Genomic DNA, 21,087 nt, shown 5'->3' on the forward strand with positions numbered 1-21,087 from the left:
TCAGGCTTCGTCCACAGGGAGGGAAGTTCATAGTGGCACGCATGGCAGAGCACAACCACTGCTTCGCAGCACATCCTGGTCTCCAGGGCAACACAGTACACACAGGCGAATCCTTTGCAAATCAAGGATTGAGAAGGCATCAGGGTCTATCTTTAAGCAGGAACGAACAAGAAAATGTAATGTCTGTTTTTCTCAAAGATTCTGCTTTGTGAGACTCACGGTTGTTTGTGAGGATCCCGTTTGCTGAGAGGTGGTCCCGTTTTGGTTAGTTCCCTGACGGCCTGCAGCCATGCTGGCCTGCGAGAGAAAGAGAGGATTGAGTAGGGGAATGCAGGCGAAACATACACTCGTTAATCACAGCCAGACCCTTCAGAACGAAGGGAAGCCCTGATCCTACATTTATATAAACAGGACACCTATTTAAAACTGCACAGGAAGCAGACCATTCCCCATTCCTGCTTTTACGTGTCGACTTCGGCCATTCATTTATTTGTTTTCTCAAGTTTGTTTAACTTTCCTACAGCAGATGCAGTGGAAGATGTGTCTTACGTTAATCCAATCAAGAACATGAAGGATTGTACACGATAAATGACACTTTTGAAAATAAATGTGATTCCAACTTTTTTTACACTTTGGCAGCTACACTCTGTTATATTTCCTGTTGGGAGTCTTTGATAGTCTTATTATTGGAATTCATTCATGGAAGCACAATTCCTAAAGGTTCCTGGGCAACATGTAACGTTTTACATGACTGCACTGGTTTCTTGCTATTTGAAGCTGAAACACTGCACACTGAAAAATGCTTAAGGTAAAAAATAACCTAAAAGTATAAAAGTCTAGCAAACACAAATGTGTTTAAAATGTTTTTCTTGAGGTTAAGCAGAATACATTAAATATGATATCACAAATACCATCATGCCTTCTTTATGTTCTGTCAGTTAAGTTTACAATATAAATGACTGACTTCCTAAGCACAAAACTACAGCAATATGGAAAACACATATTGGATTACATTTTATGTCCCTTTTTTTCTTTTTGGTGAATGCTTTGGGTAGATTGCCTGTTGACTGAAAAGGCAATTTGCATGGAGAAAAAAATGGAGTAGAGAATATCTGAGTATCCTGTATTGACTAGACTGTAGAGAAGAACTTTTTATTTTTGCATTTTGTCTCTTAATGTTTTGATAATATCTTTTAAAAAAAAAACGAAGACTGTCACCCAGTCATGAAAACATGCCTGAGCTCTGTGTGTGTTCAAGACTGGGCCCACACTGCGCTGCTCCAGGCCAGCCAACAGCTTCCTGTGCTCGATCATTTCTCTGTGTCATGAGCGGATGTTAAGCATTTAAATCTTTCTACATCAGAGACTCCTTTGCATGGAAATGAGCGTGCCTTAGGGAGGCTGCCATGCACTATTCATCAGAGGTTGTCTGAATCCAAAGCTGTTTTTTTATGTAAAACCTAACAGAAGAGAAAGAAAATCGATGAATGTGCAGCGATGTTCAAGGAAGTCTTTTCACGTGAATGATATTTAAATTACTTTAGCTGTTTTGATGAACATATGTTAGATTCATCAGATCTCAAGGCTCTCTTGACCATTGAGCAAAACACACCGCTTGGAGTGAAGTTTCATGGGATCTCTGGCTTGACTTCAAGGAACTGGGAACAAATATGCAACTGTGAAGAATAAGTTACATGAGAGCAGTGGGATGTTAACATTGATGTTGTGAAAGTACCAGTTAGGGAGCTATAATGAGAAAATACTATAGAGTATCACCTAGAAGTGTTTTTGAAGTAGATGGTCATTTTTGTTCTATTGTACTTTTACAGTCCTAACAAAGGAGATAAATATATATATATACTGTATGCTTATGTGTGTATATTATTGAGTTTTGGAACTTAGTATGTCTACAGAAGAGCAATACTGATTATAGTCTATTCTGTTCCTTCTAAAACAGCTCAGATCCTCTCGACATGTGTCCATGGAGGTCTGTTCTCAATCTCTGGACAATGGGGATGGTATCCCACAGTTAAAGTGAAATTAATCACTGTCACCCCCTTACTGTTTAACCATTATTTAGCAGGAATCCAGTGGAGTCTGAGGGAAGAGAGGTCTAGTTGATTTGTCAATTCAGGTTTCACAAAACTCTCGAGAGGGAAACTTGGAGTAAAATTGACTGAGGCAAAGGTGATCAGTTCTGAAAATCAGTAATGTGTAATTGGAAAGCTCTCTGGTCACTCTGATTAGCCAACTTTCTATGTATGTTTCATTTTGCTTTGCAATTTCAGGGCAATCTAATTTAGCTTTCATACTCAAAGGGAAAAGTCATGTTTAATGGCCTTTTTCAACAGTATTTTTGGAAATGGCCAGTGATTCAATATTGTTTTATCTTAAGATGTATCTGAGACAGGAGACAGAATTTGCTGATGATGATGCTCCACAGGCCATTTTTTCTTCTAAACACTGAGAAATGTAAAGTGAAAACGGAATATTTAAAGCGTTTGCTAATCTTATTTTATTATTACCAGGATTATGCTGCTAACTTTAAGAACTCAAAGCTTCTTTAGTGTGTAGTGTTCCATTAGTACCATTGCCTGTAAATGATTTTGTTGAAAAGTGCTAACAGCCATTTTACAGAAACGCACGTGTGGACTGATAGGATAAACATCCCAAGGAGGAAGAAAGGTACTGCAGAGAAAAGACTAATATTTGTTTTCTGCAGAAAGAGGATGTTGCGTGAATTAATTACGAAATGAAAGGAAATGCATATCTTTTCTAAGACGCCTCCAGTTTCTGTGGTCTTCTTGTCCATGTAATAGACATCTTGGTTTAAAAATCTTTGATCAATATACCATTGTGGATTTTGTTACCTCTGTGCTGATAGCAGGGATTTGCTTTGCTTTTTTATCAAAATACTTTCAGTAGAAGACCTTGAAGTTTGACCTGGCTTATCAGTCCTACTGCGAGAATAACTGGATATGTCAAATAAAACAAAAAGCCTATCACACTATCTTCAGCTCACGTTAAAAAAAGACACATGCTCACAGCAGAATGTTGTACGAATACAAAACTTGTATTATATGTGAAATTTTGGGGAAACGGTCCTACTGCTCATTGTACTTTTTCAGTACTTTTTCCTGAGTTTGTTTTGAATTTAATTTTTAGTCGCCATCTCCCTTGAATCCAAGTGCGTATAGATCCAAGCTAATGACAGTGAAGAGCCCTACGTTTATTAAATTATTTTATGAGGGTCACCTGTTATCAGTCTTCACTCAGGGCATGTCATTTGAGACAGGATTAATAAATTCAGCTCTCCATAAACGTTTATTTTTAATCAATACAATTTCAGCCCTTCAGGAATTGACCCCTGGTCAAGGACAATCACTTCTGAAGTAAGGAAAGACACATAAATAACAAAAACAGCTTCTACCGCATGACATTGAAACCTCCGGATAGGTTTAGGTCTGTATTAGGCAGAAGGGCATTGAGACCTCTGAAGTGAGCAGGATATTTTGGATTCTGGTGTTCATAAAAGGGAAATGTGACTTTTTGGTGTAATTCATTTATAAATCATATCAGCAGAAGAAGAGCATTAAGTGCTGTTGAATTCACAAGTTGACGCAGATCCCTATTACCCTGAATGACAGCAATATTGACATTTACCAACTGGTGATGTGAGGTTGTCTGCGGTCTTTTTTCATCTCTGTCACTCTCATGTATGCTGGGGCAAGGTAACTTTAAATATTTTTCTCTGCTCTGACCTTTACCAGAGATTAGGAAAATGAAAAACGTCAATGTTCTGTTTGGCTATATAATTCCCCTTTGTTCACCTGTGTGAATAAATGTAGGTGTTGGAATAATCCAAAGTGTTTGTCTTGAGATTTGTTTACATGATTTTGCTACATCTGAAATACGTAGAAATATGTTGTTTTATTTAAATCCTCAGTAAGATTAGATTAAATTCAGTTTAGAAGCAATCCTTTTATCATTTGTAATTTTTTTTGTGAACTGCAGAGATCACATACAGTAACTTCCAACAGCTGTGCTGTGCAGTGCATTTGAAAAATCACAGCAGTCATACAGTATACACAAACTGGCCTGGTGATCGAGTGTATCCCATGTCATAATAATAAATGAAATTTGAAAGGAAGTTATCTAGTTTCATTCTAAAAAGATTTCACGTGTTTTATAATACAGCATTGATCCCCTAGCAGTGTGAGTAATACTGAAGCAACTGTGCATCTTAGCTCAATACTATTCTTCTCCAGTCCCCAGCCTGTCTGGTTCAGGTCTTGAAGCTGTCTGAGGTTTAACTTTATTCCCCCCCCAAAAAAAAAACACGTGGTGTGCCATGCTGAGAGCTCCAGAAATCAATCTCACTTCTAAACCCGAATGCTGAGAGCCATACCCTGAAGCTTACTGAGATGAAATCCTGATCCTGACTGACTGTGGCGATATCATTGCACTGAAAGAAAGATCAGGGCTATGCTGCATCGCCTTTGTGATTCGGTTCTGGCCGAAGCGTTTCCCTCTCTGCCGCTCATCTGCTGTGTAGCGAGATGCAGGTGCGAAATGGGAACCTTTTCCTCCACGCAACGGTAACCTCCCCAGTTGATTCGGATCTTACCTGCTGCACAGCAGCCAGGCTCTGGAGCTGAGCATTGTTCAGGTGCTGTTGCTGGAGAGCGGCAGTCTGCAGCATGAGGTGCTGCTGCTGGGCTGCGTACATCTGCTGCAAGTACTGTGCTGCTGTGTTGGGCTGCCGGTGTAGAGCCTGCTGGATCACCTGCCAAGAACCACAGAGGGAACAGATCAGCCAACCTCCTGTTGACTGGGATAGCTCCTTTTATTACATCACATGCAACACTCATGCAACTACAGTTTACAGTATTATTGATGACCTAGCCAGAAAGCTCTACATTCCTGTTGGATCTGCCTTCCAAGACGGGAATCTCACCCAAACAAAGCATGTGTGAGTACTGTGATTTGGTGCTACTTATTTGCTTCAGGACCTGGATTGCTTGTCATCAATGATAGAAGCATGCAATTGGTGTTGTAGTATCAGATTCTGGAGGACAATTTCGGATCATCTATTTTTTAGCTGAAGATGAGCTCAAAGTAGGTCATTTTCTAAATCATGTGGGGGAAGCAGTTAAACAAGCTAAAAACAGTTCAAGAAGATAAGAGCATAGCATTTCAATGAAGAGATGTTAAAATTGTACAATGCACTAGTAAGGCCTTTTGTAGAATTGCGGATAATTTTGGTCACCACGTTATTGAAAATATAGTGTTTCTCTGGAATCAGTCCAGAGGAGCAACCGGATACATTCCAGGACTTATTGAAATGTCCCACACTGACAGACTGAAGGAACTGCACCATTTTAGTCCTGACGAGTGAAGATTTATGAAGGGATCTTATACCAACATTCAAAGTTCTCAAAGGTACTGACAAAGTCAACCAAGCAGACTTTTTCAGAATAAGCAGTGAAACACAAACCAAAGGGCTGTAGAAGTATTGAATAATTGTCCAGCCATGCTGTTGAAGTTTTTCTTTCAGGAAAGCTGGACAAGATCCTTGGATCCAATTGCTCCTAGCTACCAAATGGGCTAGATTTCCTAAATGGCCTCCTCGCTGTTGTAACCTTTCTCATGTTCTTATTTATTCCATTTCTGCAGTAGTTAAGTTGAGTTATTATTCACAGAGGAGTACAAATGGCAACACATCAGCTACTGGAGTACCTTCCTGAGATAAAGCAGCAGGTTGCATTTTGATCTGTCAGCTCTCCTGGCTGAGATTAATATATCCTCTGCACAACCCATTCTCAATACGCCCCTGGTCATGTCCTCAGTACTGCGCGTTGCATGGCTTGGCTATTGTTTGACAGCCAGGGTCAGCTATCTCCATTACAGAACCTCAATCAATCACTTCAGGGTGACAGCAAGGCCACATACCCCAGCTCTTTAAGGCTCACCAGACCAACATAGGACTTCCGAAGATCTATCAATGTATATTGACAGCGCTGCTACAGGAAGCACCTATTTAATACTCATTTACAGAAGGAACTTGTCTGGGGAAGCCTTCAGAGCTGAAATCTAGGGGTGAGGAATGGGCATTTAAAATGTTAAATAAATGTAACCCTAATTGGACACATTCTTTCTTAGCGGATTGGTTTAAAATCATTAAACTTTTATTTATTTCTCCAGCAAAAAATTAAAACATGCATTTTGATACTGTATTGACAAAGAAAAAAAATGTCTTGATAAAATGGACTTGAACAAAAATGTGCAGTACTGTTTTGCACATGAATGTTTCTTGAACAAAAATCATCCAGGTGTTACCACAGATTGGCTTCCTTAAATGTATTTGTATAAGTGGACACCTTTTCTTCCAAACTGCGTATAACTGGCCACCTTTTAAAGAACACTATTTAAACTGAGGACCCAACTAAGTTAAAGATTTCATTGCACTTTCTGGACACTAGGTATCCTGGCTTAATCTGCTCTGGCCTTCCTGAAATTTCCCCTTAATTCAATGGGTGAAGCAATTTCTCACATCTCGGCCAGATCTGTAGTGGGCCTGTTGACACACAATGGCTAACAATGGCATGGCTGCTGCCTTTCACTGGGTGAAGTGGGTCCCCTCCTAATAGTGAGGCTCTGGGAAAAGAAAATGACTACATATAAGAAATTATTATATTTTCACTTTGTGGGTATTTGACTGTAGTGGAACATTTTTTTAATTCACTGATTTATACAAATCTAACAGAGTGTTAAGAGATAAAATGAATGTGGGACTAAGACCTTGTTTTTATTGCTAAGAGTCAGTATATGAGGACTCGTAATGCTCTCTGTAATGTTTGGTTTCTATGGTCAAGTTTGAAAGATAATGAGATACAGCATAAGTTGTTTAGTTGGCATGTGAGTACTTTTGGTCTCCCTGTAGCAGTTCATGATTTTACACAAATTAACATGACTTCAGTATTACCTCTGTTCAATACCTACATTTTTTTAATGTGAGCACAATAGTTGTGTGCAAATAGATCAGTTTTGAAACTGATCTATTTCTGCCTCTTTTTTATAATTGCATATTGTTTGAATCAGGCTCCCATTGATAGAAAGAAACACAAATTCTTACTCTTGTTTTCCTAATCATATAGTCATGGTTTTTGATCATAGACCATTAAGTCACCAGTTTATTGCAGCAAGAAGAAGAATGTCAAGCGTTTATTCACTGACATTGTAATAAAATTTTGTTTTTACTTCAGCTGATTTACATTTGTAAATCATACAAATGTTTAGGGGAAATAATTGCTCTATAATTCTCAATGCACAGTGGTGTACACATAGGATATCTATAAAAGCAAGCAAATAGTCACCTTCCCAGTCAGTCCTACACTCAAGTCTACATGGTACACCTTGATTTCAATAGACCCTGACAAAGAAGTTTCACAGTAAGGAAGGGACTGTAATAATAGGGTCTCAGATCGATCTATCAGCCAGTGTAATACCACCCTGTTTATCTTGGTCTTCCTCCTTCTCTAAGAGCTCCCTCCCTCACAGATGGCTTTGACATCTCTCTCAGCGATTTGCTCCAGTGACACAGAACACTTGTCTTCTGCCTGTCCCAGTCCTGTGAACACTGAACTCTTCATGAAGGCAGTTTCTAGTAAAGGGGATTCCCTAAGGCACTGACAAATGGTTTCCATGCCCTTTCATGAGCTATAGTGTTGTTGTCAAGTCCCCCGTGTAACTACCTTGCTCAGCTACCCATTTCTAGGCGTAACAAGCTGCCGAATACAAATGGTTTTGTTAAATTTAATTCAGCACAACCCTCTGTAGAGCTTACAGTCTTCTAGGCATAACAGGGGTGAGCAAGGAGAAAGCCATCAAAAGCACCATAGAGACTGCAGAAATAGTGTCAAGATGACTGTGGATCATGAGGAGTGACCCATGGTTAACAGCCACCTGCACACAAGTCAGACCTTGACCAACCTTGGTCTGGTCACCCAGGCAAGGGCGTCTGATATTGAAAGACCCAAAAGCACCCAGTGACCCCAGGTAACATCACTGATGATGTGTCCAGGTGTATCAGAGGACATATTTCTCAAACTGGTACAAGCCATATTTTATTGATGGCATCTTTCATGCCTTACATATTTCAGTGATAGTATGGCCCTGCTAACTGTCTTCTCAAATCAGGTCATTGCAGGTTATACTCTTAAAACTAGGTCAAGTATGAAAACATTAAGATGCAGTATGTCACAAATGGGCTGAAATAGGTTGACCATTTTTATTAGACTACAATTTGATACAAAAACCAGATGAATTCTTGACAATACTTAATAAAATGTCTGCTGTATACATTTATGCACATTTCCTACCCTTGCTTGCAAACCCAGTGGTTTCCATATACTTACATATTTTAAATACTACACACCTACATTTGATGTTGTTCAGGTACAGTAGGTAGCTGCATCAGCATGTGTAGGCTTCAAAATAACAAGTAAAGGTTTATTCCATTCTGAACAATGTTTCGGCTGTGGAGCCTTCTTCGGGTGACCGAAGCCAAAACGTTGTGTTTCTTTTTTTCTTCTTTTCAGCATGGAAAAAACCCTTACTTGTACATGTGATGTTAACAGGAGCTTCTGGCAAATTTAAAGATGAGATTTACAGGAACAGTAAAACATCTTTACCAAAGAATAACACGGTCACAATTTTGTATCTACGATATGATAACCATCACTATCGTCAGCTTACACATCTTACAGAAGGCATTGATTTCTAATTCCTCACATGCATTATTAAAGATTCTGAGCTATGAAACACACCTGCTCTCATGCTGACCTGATATACTGTACTGCTTCCAGTTCTCTAAGAACTGAATTTGTTATGCCAGTTTATGTGGTGAAGAACGTTCTTTTCTAAATTACCTTTAAACTAAGTTAGTGAGCTGAACGGATCAGTCTGTTTGCCAGAGGTCCTCATGTAATGTACTTTGTTATTTTATTATTATTGAATTGTGACGTCCCCTCAGATCTTTCTACCTCCTAATGACTTGATTCCTCTATGATTTAAACCCCAGTCCATGTAACTACACTTAAGGCAATAACTTAGTATTTCTTTGTGCTCATTCTAAAGGCACACCATTGCCCAGAGAAAAATGTAGTCACATTATTGCAGTAGAACATTTGTTATTGTTTGGTACAGTAGTACAAAAGAGGTGTGAGTTATCCATCAGACACTGTTGATCATTGCATTGGAAAACCAGGTTTCAAAACTATCCAGTGTAGCTCTTGCAGAGAATGGTTCAGAAAACAGGAAACAGAGCAAAATTATGATGCACACATACTGAGTTTCTGTTCAGGTGTTTCCCCTTTAGAGGCATATCCTAGTACAAGACAGTTATAAACACTAAAACACAATAGGAAACTGCAGTTGTCAAAGCTTGATCTCTTCTGTAGGATTATTGGTAGCCCCTAGTACCATAAAATTTGGGTTTATCTTAATTTAAGACCACTTAATTTAAGCCCACTTAATCCTCACTTTTGTGGTTAATTGAAATTCAATGGTTTCAGCATGAAATTAAATTAATTTGATATCATAAGTTTCTGGTGCAGTTTATTGCATTTCTCAGTATTTTATCTTTTACATACAGAATTAAAATCGGCATATTTTCATTTTGATTTATGTATATATTCAATTTCAATCACAGTTTCTGTCCTAGTGTAGTTTAGTGTCAAGGTTTTTGTATGCATAAAAAAAATTGAGCATACAAACCAGAAGCTTAAAGAAATGATGAAAAAAAAACAAAACCTATTTTAAGACATCTAAGAGAATTTCTGTCAAGACAGAAGAGGAGACTCTTAAAGGTTTTTGACAGACACTTTTAATATTGCTAAATAGTAAAACCGTTATTCAAACTTGTTGTGAAAACTGTGCCATCAGATTGGCTCTCAATGGCTAGTATTATGGGGAAAAAAGTATGGCTAATAATTCTGTATACTGTACTTTTAAACACTTAGGTAAGATTCAGGAAGATTACATACAGTAAAGGTTATACAGTATATAAAGTTTGTACTTGTGTATAGTGAATGTATGTAATGTACAATGTGCATGTAATGTATCGATGCATAGTTTTATAGTCTAGCCTAGAAAAAACAGAATTTAATAATATTTTACTTTACACAGCATTACAATAACTAATATGTTACCCATTTAATTGTTCAAAATACAGTAGCTGTAATAAATGGGATGTCTACTGTAAATGACATCTGTTTTAATTGTAAACCTTTTATTTCTTCTATGATTAAGTGGTACTGTTGGAGAGACCTTATTGCACTGAAAGTGCTACAGTATATTAATTAAAATATGTACATTACCCACACACACGAGTCATCTCTATACATGCATTTACATAATGGAACATTAAAAAATAAAAAACCTACCAGAGTTAGAAATAACTTGATTCTTAGTGCAGGGTGCGTTGAGTTCTATTCGAGGACAAGCGAAGAAATTCCAAGAGCTTTCAGATTTCTTTTGTAAGAAAGTAATTTGAAATGCAGGTGCTTTTCTCTGTGCTAAAGTACACCTGTCTTAGCAAGCTGGAAAATCCCAGTCAAACCGGCTTCTGTCTTTTGGATAGGGTCAATTTAGCAGCGACTGCATTTCCCAGATCTGAAAGGGATCAGATGGGGCTGAATGAAACCCTCAGTTCACTGGAATTGAGGTTCAGAGTTAGCCAGTGAAATTAAGAGAGAGGCCTCATGTTGATCTTTGTTTTTTTTTTGGGGTGGGAGAAAAGTCTGTCCAATGGCTGGTCTCAGCCTCCTTCTATTCTGTCAGACAGGCACTTCCCCCTTTTCCATAAAAAAGGGGGTGGCATTGTTTCCCCCCTGCCCTAGTGATCTGTTTATGTCCAGAATTGACTGTCAGGCCCTGGACAGTTGCCAGGCAACGCAGAATAAAAAGGATGACCTTTGACTTTTGGCCTAAGCTCCATTGGTTTGACTGCCCCCATCACATCTCTGTCCCTCCTGGCCTAGGAAAGACAATATGTTGTTTTTTTTCTGAGGAACTCTTCTTTGAAGTAATCTTTTTTTTTTTTTTACTCTGAATCAACTCATTGTAATTTTTCTGACTGTCTTAGGATCTGCTTCAAACGTATTTGTATCAATTTCACTGATTTTAACTGACTCGGCTTTCTAACCTCTTTTGCATTAACAAAGGAAATGGAAATGGTCTACTTTTTGTGGTATATTTGATCTGATGTGTGTTTTCGCTGATATGGTTGAAGCAGTACATCACATTCAACTCACTTGTTTAGTATTGATCTCCTTGATTGCTGTTATCCCAGTCTATTGGTTTTATATCACGGCTTATTAGCGATACTTCATAACCATAATATGAATGATCTGCTTGTATAGGCCTAACAAGGTCTTTGGAGAATGCAGCTGAAAATGGAATCTGTATTGGAATGTGTGTGTAATTTCTTGAAAGGATTTATATTAGTTTATAATCCAGTGTTAGGTTTTTAAATTTACTAGAACTGAGAGTTTCAGAGATTACATTTTCTACAGAAAAATTTCACACAAATTATGTTGTTTAATGATGTTTTAAGACTGTCTTTTTCATACCATAGTAGGCATTGTGATTGCAAGATTGCAAGGAATTTAGTGTTCTCCTTTGTGGAAAAAAAAAACTCTCAAGAAATTAGCAGCATTGATACAGAGGTCAAGTAGTTTGTTAGAAGGGACAGAGGTGAGGGCAGGCTGCCATGGTAACCCCTATCTCCAGTCATCAGTCTCTCAGCTGATGAATTGCAGCTGCCTTTTAGGGGACAAAACTATGGATTGTCTGGCCATACTTCCTCACGAGATCTCAAAGTTGTCAATTTAACTGTTTTACTTGTTTTTAGTCAGCACAGCCAGCTTTTGTCTCAACCTCTAAATGGAGGATGAGTTTTAACAGCCCAGAGAAGAGAAACAGCAGCTTTTGTAAACTAATTCTAAGTTTGGTACATTTAAGGAAATGTAATTATGGACTGCCCCCACCTAAAAGAAGGTTGGGCATTAGTTTTAAAACCTTGCATACTGTGGCATTAACACAAATTCTCATCATGTTATTGGATTGAAATGAGGATATCATTTACTGATTTCTTTCTATAATTAAATATATTCTATAATTACAGTACATATAATGTCACAGCATTGTTGTAATTAATGGTTCCTCTATGCAAAACAATTTAATGCGAAACTGGAACTGGAACTTTATCTACAGTATTTCAGCCTATGAGTCTTTAGAGTGTAACCCATTTTGCACAAAAGAACAAAAATCTGGTGGTGAGAACTACAGGACAACTTTTGCTAAGTTTGCTCCATTTCTCCATCAAGCCCACCTAAAAACTTGATATCTATTTAGGCAAAAAAACAGTTGATTTTATATTTTCCTATTTTTTTTAGTTTTCCATGCCTTTATTGTTTCCTGCTTAAATTCTTGTCTTTAAATTACTTTCAGCACACTGCACTCTGGAGCAAAATCCCCCTTGGTTTGCTGTCGTATGAAAAAACGAATTCATTTAGGATTTGTTGGAGTGTTGGAAGGGAATACTATGATACTACAAGGTAATGGATGTAACAATGAGATGTATCAGTGAGCCTTCCTATCCTGCACAGTATTCCCATAGCTGGATTACTAATAAAACACAGGCTGTGTTACAAGATGTTTGAATGTGTTCACTGAAACTGGAGACTGGAGACCTAAGCTGTAATGACTAGGAGAAAAAAAAAATGACAATAATACCTGAATCATATTGTTATTTATAGAATGCACTGAGTGACTGGCAAATTAAATTAAAAATGTGCTATTCAATTTTACACCTTTGTTGAATTCACTGCATTTCTTTAGTGTGCCAGCAGATGGCAGTATGAGCCGTGTTTTAATATGTGCTTCCAGAGCTCTTGTTCAGATTTCCGATCTGCAAGACGTACATTAGACATTGCAACACTGACAAGTAATTTCTTGTTTCTTAATTGCACACTTATATTCTGTTCTCTCTTGCTTATGTTCACGACAGTTTCTCACAGATGTCAGCTAAGGTCAACAGTAGGGCTTATATTTTTTTCTTTCTCATTTTTCTTTCTCATGCTTTACAGAATTTCCAGGAAGAAAATAAAAAAAAAATAGTCAAGTTTATTATGTTAATAATTATTCATATATAAAAAACATATTATTCATATGTAAGTACTATAGTACTACAAGTTAAAGTTGGATTTCTTTTTTTGTTTTGCTCCAGGCTAATCATAGCAATGCTTTTCAAATCTGTATTTCTCCGTCTACTCATGCAACATCATATTTCTGGTGATTAACTCAAAGTGGAGCCCATAAAAGATCTAGCATGGCTCCACATCTGTCACTGAAGTACCATATCAGATTTCTTTGCCATTGCTTTTAAATTGCCTTTAGGCATTTGATAACAGTAGAACTCGGTCACCACAGCACCATGCAAGTCATTTTAATTTCTTGATTTTCATTTTCATACAGTACTGTATATTCATTGTCAGCACCAGCCTGCAGCTACAGTCAATCACGTGTTTCTTTATTGTTCAGTGCCTGCTGTACAGTAGTTGCAATTAGAAAATTCTAACAGCAAAGGCTACTCTCACATCTGGATTTACTAGAAATTGCACAGTACCAGTTTTCATCCAGAGTAAAACTTCTAATTTAACGTGTTATCTTTGTTATATACGACAAAGGATGAATAAAACCCAAAGTACTTTGAGGCCCTGGCAACTTTTTATATTAGGAACAAGTAATAGGTTTATTCCATGCTGAAAAGAGAAGAAATGACATTTTGTTTTCTTTCTTCTCTTTTCAGCATGGAATAAACTTATTACTTTTTCCTTTGCAGCCTGAACTACTTTTTATATTAGGCTGATTTCTTATGTTTTGTTTTTTTAAAGTAGCATATGTGCTCTGAATGTGGTTTTTGCACATACAGTACTACTCCTTAATGCAGCATCTATAATTTGGTTCTTATTTTTCAAGACAATATTGTTTTACTGATCTTAGGGAACTGTGTGGGATCCATTAGCATTCATTGAGACGTGTGTACTTAGTCGCAAACAGCCCTTCCGTTTAAATGGTTAGGATTTTTTAGTGAGTCAGTAGAAGGATGCTTCCTAATGTACATGCATCTCTGCTTGTTGGCTCCTGTAGGATTGATTCCATATGATTTAGCAGCTACAGGTTCTATGTCTTGCTGATTCACACTGTATCTCTATTCATGCAAAAAAGCCAGCCAATCAAAGGTCTAAGGTAGACAAGCAGACAGTTAGAAATTTGAGACTTTAGGGAGTTCACAATTAGAGAGTGAGTCTGTGAAGAGATTTGTGGAAAATGCATATTTAAAATTGTCCATAAAGCTAGTTTTGTTAAATCACTTTAGTTACAGTTTCAGTGTGCATTTTAGTATGGGATCATGTAAAATTTGAGAATGCAATTCTGGATCTTTTACATGATAATAAATAATAGAATTTGAATGGCAGAATTGTGCAAGCTAGAAGCAAATAATGTTTAGCATTTAAATTTCCCTGAAGCCATTCGAACCTTTTGCAATTCTGTATTTGACCAGAAGATGGTACCAGAATTCTTCTAAAACAGTTATTCTTAACCTTGGTCCATGAGTACCTGGAGTACAACTGCACTCATAATCATAAATTATGAGAAGTATTTTTTTGTTGTCACACATGCATACTTTCTATGACATACGTTTTAACTAAAAAACAAGTCCTGCTTTATATTAATTTTAATGTAGTGTGAGAATAAAATAAACATTTAAGAGCATCTCTCATGCTGTATAAACCATGGCTCATGGCACTCAATTCCTAAAACATAAGGCAAAGGTAATTAACAAGAGCAGTCTGCCTTACTAAAAAGCAGTTTGTTCTACATCATTAACAGATGATATTCTAGAAATTACTGGGTATTTTCTTATGTAAGTAATTTTAATTTAAACATAAATTAAATGTTTTTCTAATTAAAACATACTTACTTAATTAAAACATAAAGTAAGAGACATACCAGGCAACATCAAGCTCTCTTGTTAGGTTTATATGTGCTTATTGACCTACTAACTAAGTTATTTGTTGGTGGATCTGTGAGTCACAACAGATTTCATTACAATGTGTGTCATGTCATTGTTGTCACCTGTTCTAGAATTGTGTGCACTTTAAAAATAAATTGAAATCTGTGCATAATGTTGCAGAACTTCAAAACCAAAGCACAATATTTGAGGGTAGGATATCGGCATCCTAACGAATACCTCCTGGAGTCTCCAGAATCAGGCACATGTTTGTTTTAAGAAGCTGACCCTGTTTACCGCGTGTCAGAGAGTTCTTGATCGGTACTTGATCGAGTCTAAGGAGCTCCTACCTGGACAGTCTGCCTGTCGGGGATCCCGCTGTACACGGATATCTGCGGGACTGTCTGCCTTCCATTGCTGCTGCTGCTGCTGGTGCTGCTGGTGCTGGTGCTGGCAGTGGTGGAGACAGCGCTGCTGGAGGTAGATGGCACTTGGTCGCTCTCCATGGCACGTTCTCCCTGGCTCACAGATGCACAGACCACCTGGATCCACGGCTACACCTCAGATTGGCACACCTCAGCCTGGGCAGGATAGAGAAGCAAACACTGCAGAAAAAGCCTGTATATTGCATTGCAATCCCCACCACCACCACGAACATTTATTGTAGTTGTGAAAGCATTTTTGGGAAATCGCAGAATCTGCAGAACTTGATGCACATCAAAGTCTCTGATCATCCCCCTGGGTTCTAAATTTGCACTGCCAGAGGTTGATTTCCACTTTTGCACCCTGGCTCTTTTCACAAGTAAAAGACATACAGTAGCTCCTAAAAAAGATCTAACTAGGAGAGAGAATCAAGCACTAAACTAGGTGCATTACCCCATTTAGTCAGATGGTCTCCTTTATGAAATCAGAATTTAAAGAAGGTACTGAATTTCCTTAATAAAAAAATTGGAATTACTGATTGTTTTTGTGTCACCCACTAAGCCAATGTGGAATCACCAATTGCTTGATTCACTTCTCTGGCAACAGCTCTAATACGTCTTGGGAGAGAACGAGGTGTGGGTGTGCTTCACTGACACGCCCTCCTGTGGAACCATTCATCATCCGACTTGCTGCAAACTCCACAGTGACTGTGAGTCCCTGTTAGCTGAAAAACCGGGAGACTCCAGACGTTTTATCCTGGTGGAGCTCAGGAAACGGAGTACAGCTGCTTGCAGAACCCCTGCCCTAGTCAGCTCGTGACATGACCCTGGTTCAAATTAGAAACGTCTGGATCATTGAACTCAACCTGCATATGGGGCAAGTGACTTCACTGCCTGAGCCAGTCAAGAACATGTAGTTTTGTGCATTTAAATATTTATTTATAAACATAGAGCTTACTGCAGTCATATTTTAATATGTATTAAAGTTGGTTGAGGCACAGTATTTTGCTGAGAAACCTGGTTTGGATTAATTTAGGTAAAAATAGTCAAAGTATTTGTTATTGGAATGGGTATACGTTTTTTAGTAATTGTGGTTGAAGAAGGGTTTTAATGGTTGGATTTGTGATTCCCTATCCTAAAAGATTTGAGAAAGGAAACATGCATGGTGACTCAAGTCAGTTTGTTTTTCAGCTTATCACTTAGGCAAACACATTCAGAAAGTTTCAGATAGTGCAAATCAAGTGGTGCTATCCGGTTAGTTAATGTAACTTTTGGGTGGATGTTTGGGGACATTAAAAAAATTTTCGTCATGACTTTCTCTTCGTAAAACAGAACACTGGAGTTTTAAATATGGAAGCACCACCCCTTATTCCTCTGACCTCTTACCTAGTACCTTGTAGACAAAAGGACACAGCTTCAGGTTACCAACAAATTGGCAACTAAAAGGTCATTTAAAGAAACCTGAGACAAATTAATCCAGAACTTCAAACAGTAACTCATATCACTGTAATAAAATAACAGGAACTAAACACAGTAGGTGAGTGCTCAAGTGGTGATTTCCTATTAATTGTGCTGAACTGCCAAATTTGTCTTTTTGGTGATTGATGCAACTGTTTGACAGGTTGCACAGCAGTGGCTTGAGAGTGATGGGAAATGTTCTTTGCAGGACTACATGATGGATAAAACACACTTCTCACTTCTCTCTAAAACACACAGTCTGTCTGATTTAAAGCGCCCCATCTAGTGTCTTAGCTTATTTCAACTTACATTGTACCGGACTGAATGACTGTTACAATTATTTTCCCAGTGGACAAAATGCTCACTTCATAGTAAATGATTGAATGGGCAATTTTCTCAAAGTTGGCACACACGGATAATCGGGCAGATTGTGTTTGCGTATATTACAAGAAGGTTCTTCAACACTGAAGAATCTCTGTATAGAAGAAATCCAACCAAATGTGCTGTTAATAAGTAATTAAGAATTTTAGGTCTACAATTTATATACAATTTACAATGTGCCAAGGAAAATATCAGAAGTCCATCCTTCCAAAAGCAGAACGTCGCTTGATCCTGGTAGGGGTTGTGTCAACCCAGAGTTTATCCCAGGAGGATAGGGCCTAAATTGGGACTACACCCCAGATAGGGTGCCAATTCATTGCGGCTCTTGTGCACACAGGAACAAATAAAATATTCTGTTAAACCAAGCCAGAATAGTGAATTGAGACCAGAGTACCTGGCAAAAGCCAACATAAGCCCTGTGCACACATGTAAGCCCCATACAGGTTGAATCCACAGAGTTAACTGCTGTGGCACCACAACAACAACACAACAAAATGTTCCGTTTCACCACTGAAGCTTGTAATAGTGAGGAATGAGGATTTTTTTCTGCTTTAAGTGGCATGTTCTTTTACCCTTTTATAGCTTTTTATCCTTTACCTTTTAGTTTTGAAAAAATCAGTTACCTATAAAATTAACCACAATATAGACATGATTGGCAAGGTGCTGGAGTACCCTAAGCATATAAAATGCATGCTATCACATTTTAGCATGTAAGAGTATGTATTGCAAAGTCTGAACACTGCTTTTGCTGCAGGGTGTATTCAGTCAGTTGAACACAATTTTCCATTGTGCATCCAAAGGACTTTAATCAGTTTTCTCCTCCATGCTTGTTCATACTTGAAAGTAATCCACTCACTCATTTTAAGGGTGGATACCCATCCACAGCTATCATCTTGAAGACCCATCTCAAAGTACAGTTTGCTGCACACCTGCAGTTCACTTTACTTTAAATGATGAGACAAAGTCTGTCATAAAAAGACAATTTTTAAATATGAAGCAACCATCCTATTAGGATGAACCATGCAGAAATAAAAAAAAGTATTTTGATGCCAAAGATTAAACCCCTGAATTTGGAAAACAGACTTTTCTTTACAGTTCTATTTTATAATTCAGAACAATGACTCGCATCCTTTTTCCAGGAAGAGTTTCAATAAAGTTTTAGTTAGCACCATTGTCTTTGAGTTACTGTATTTGTTGCTATTCCTGTTGGATTTAAGTAGCATGTACTGTATCTAGAGAAATTAGGAGATTAGTTGTTTTAGTGAGCATGTGGATTTGAAGGCTGTTGTTATTGGTGTTGTTCAGAGACAGAAGTGTTGACTGGATCTGAACAGGAGATGTTCCTTATTAAGTGTAGTTGTAAAGCTGTTAAGCACCCTAATTATTTTCACTTAGGTCTCTGGGACACAATAACATTTCCCCTCAAATCCCATTAAAAATTCAAACAACATGTTTACAGCTCACAAATTACTTGCAGCTGCTTTCTCACGTTTTAAGGATCTCTTCCAACAATATTCCAATTGTTGTGATGAGTTTGGACTTTAAAAAATATTTTAATTGCTGTTTTTTAAGAAACACCTGTTTGGATTTTCCATAATGTCTTGAAGTGTTTCTGCCTTCTGATATACATACAGTACAAGCTGTTGAATTGGGACAGATACAATGAGGGTTATTGTGACACCATACAAGCAGCTTTTTTTTCCTTCTTCGGTCTGATGGAAATTACCAGAGCTTTTTGTGTCAGAACGTGTTTCAAGAAATTTAAATGATATCTGAAGTGTACTTAGTTATTACTGTAAAGCGTGCACTGTTCATACCCTTTCAAAGCTACCATTTGTAATTTATTAATGTAAGGCTAGTCTTATGCACAGTTGTGCTTATAGAAACTGTAGTGTTTGCTCCTGAATTTGTGACAAATAAGAAAAGAAAGAAGTTACCACTATTGACCCACTGGTGAAACAAACATATCATTGCCTCAGTAACCAGAGTCTTTTTTAAGTTGCTCAGCTTACAAAGTGTTGACTGATATTTTTAAACATTTCTTTTGTAGTCATATATTTAACCAAAAGAAAATAACTGAAAATATTGTCCACTACAAGAAAATTGCATGTAGATGAGGCTTTTCTGTGCTAATTAACTTGCAATGGGAACTCAGATTAAGGTCTCTTATGCTGATAAAGAAAGCAAGTGCACAGGTTTTTTTTGAAGTGATAGATGAAACTGATATAACAAGAAGAAAGATATATCACTTTATTGTATAAATCGCAGGAACTTTGCCAAGAGCGTCTCTTCACAGGATTTAAGCCTGAATTAGATCAAACCCTCAACCCACCTGCTAATTGCCAGTTGCTAAAACACAAACCCAGTATTTGATGACATCTTTCTGTTTTCAAGTATAGTGCTTACCATTTGAAGTCTATAGATGGTTCAGCCACATGTAACCCAATGTTAATAAAAATAGTTCTGGTATCTCCATCCTCGTGGTAATCTATTTCAGCATTCTATTCGTAAGCATGTACTGAATTAAAGTTTTCTATCTGCACTTTTATATTGCATTGTGCAATTTAGATTTTTATTTGTCCTTACAGACATGCCTCCCCCTTTGACTTTTCTTTATATGGGTTTAGAGTATGTGCCGAGTATCCATCCATCCATTTTCCAATCTTCTCCATCTGATTGAGTGTCATAGCGGATACAGAGCCTAACCTGGCAACAGGCACAAGGCAGGATACATCCTGGTGCAGGGCAGACACACAGACACACACACTCACACCAGGGCCAATTCATAGAACCCAATTAACCTACTAGGATGTTTTTGGACTGTGGGAGGAACCCTGAGCACTTGGAGGAAACCCACACAAACACGGGGAGAACATACAAACTCCACCCAGACAGCACTCCAGGAATTGAACCCAGGAACCCAGCACTGTGAGATAGCAATGCTGACCACTGCAGCACTGACTTAAATATGTATACAAAATGCTCAGATAACTGCTGCTATTTTTTTTGTAGTAAATCCTACTAAATAGCAGGAATGGAGGATCACAAAAATAAAATCCTTCTGCTTGAGCTTCCTGTAAAAATGTATAAAGTCAGCTGTGCTACTGTATATACAGTACAGCATTCACAACCCATCAGTGCTTATCAAAACTCACCTACAGCTAAAGCAGATGGACCCACATAATAATGCAGTCTAAAAAACTACAGAAATGTGAGTTTTCCCATATAAGGTATTGTGGGGATATTTATATTTGACAATTTGCTGATAAAGATCAGCAAATTGAGTTTCACAAACTGAATGTAGTCCTAAAACAACAGACACTTAAAAAACATAGACTTTTAAAAGAATTTGACACAAATCAAAACTTATTTGGGCCACTTTTCTCAGTTTGGCAGGTCCTTCTTGTTAGAATAGGCCACATATTTGCATTGCATTCAATGAAAACACAGCTATTTAGTATAGAAAAGTATGGTGACATATTGTGAGCAATTTTGACATAGAAGCCCATTTTATGTTACTCTACCAGTTTAACAAAATATTGATTATAGTTATAGAGGTTAACAATAACAGATTGGTTAAAATTACAGAGGTTAATAGTTTTACAGTTTCAGACAGTTAAACTAAATAACTTAATTGACCAACTTGAGTTTTCACTTAAGACATATTTTCTAAAGTTTATGTAATTCCCTGAATTCATTTAAGTGCAGTTGTGTTTTGTAACAGGTCTGTCTAAAACCACAATGCCG

The 21,087-nt window shown here is 37.7% G+C and overlaps 1 protein-coding gene across 2 annotated transcripts in view; it reads right to left on the reverse strand.

The window, feature by feature from the left end:
* The window catches only part of LOC148817518 (polyhomeotic-like protein 2), a 91,815-nt gene that overhangs the window by 38,368 nt on the left and 32,360 nt on the right, over window positions 1-21,087 (reverse strand). For both annotated transcript variants that reach the window (XM_088938081.1, XM_088938082.1), the window contains exons 3-5: window positions 15,430-15,660; window positions 4,628-4,786; window positions 220-297 (exon numbers count right to left, since the gene is read on the reverse strand). In XM_088938081.1, coding sequence (XP_088794207.1) covers window positions 220-297; window positions 4,628-4,786; window positions 15,430-15,585 — 393 coding nt within the window. In that variant the 5' untranslated portion in view covers window positions 15,586-15,660. The remainder of the gene's footprint in view (window positions 1-219; window positions 298-4,627; window positions 4,787-15,429; window positions 15,661-21,087) is intronic.

The sequence above is a fragment of the Atractosteus spatula genome, chromosome 20 (assembly GCF_055471065.1).
Source record: "Atractosteus spatula isolate fAtrSpa1 chromosome 20, fAtrSpa1.hap1, whole genome shotgun sequence".
Taxonomy (NCBI): Eukaryota; Metazoa; Chordata; class Actinopteri; order Semionotiformes; family Lepisosteidae; genus Atractosteus; species Atractosteus spatula.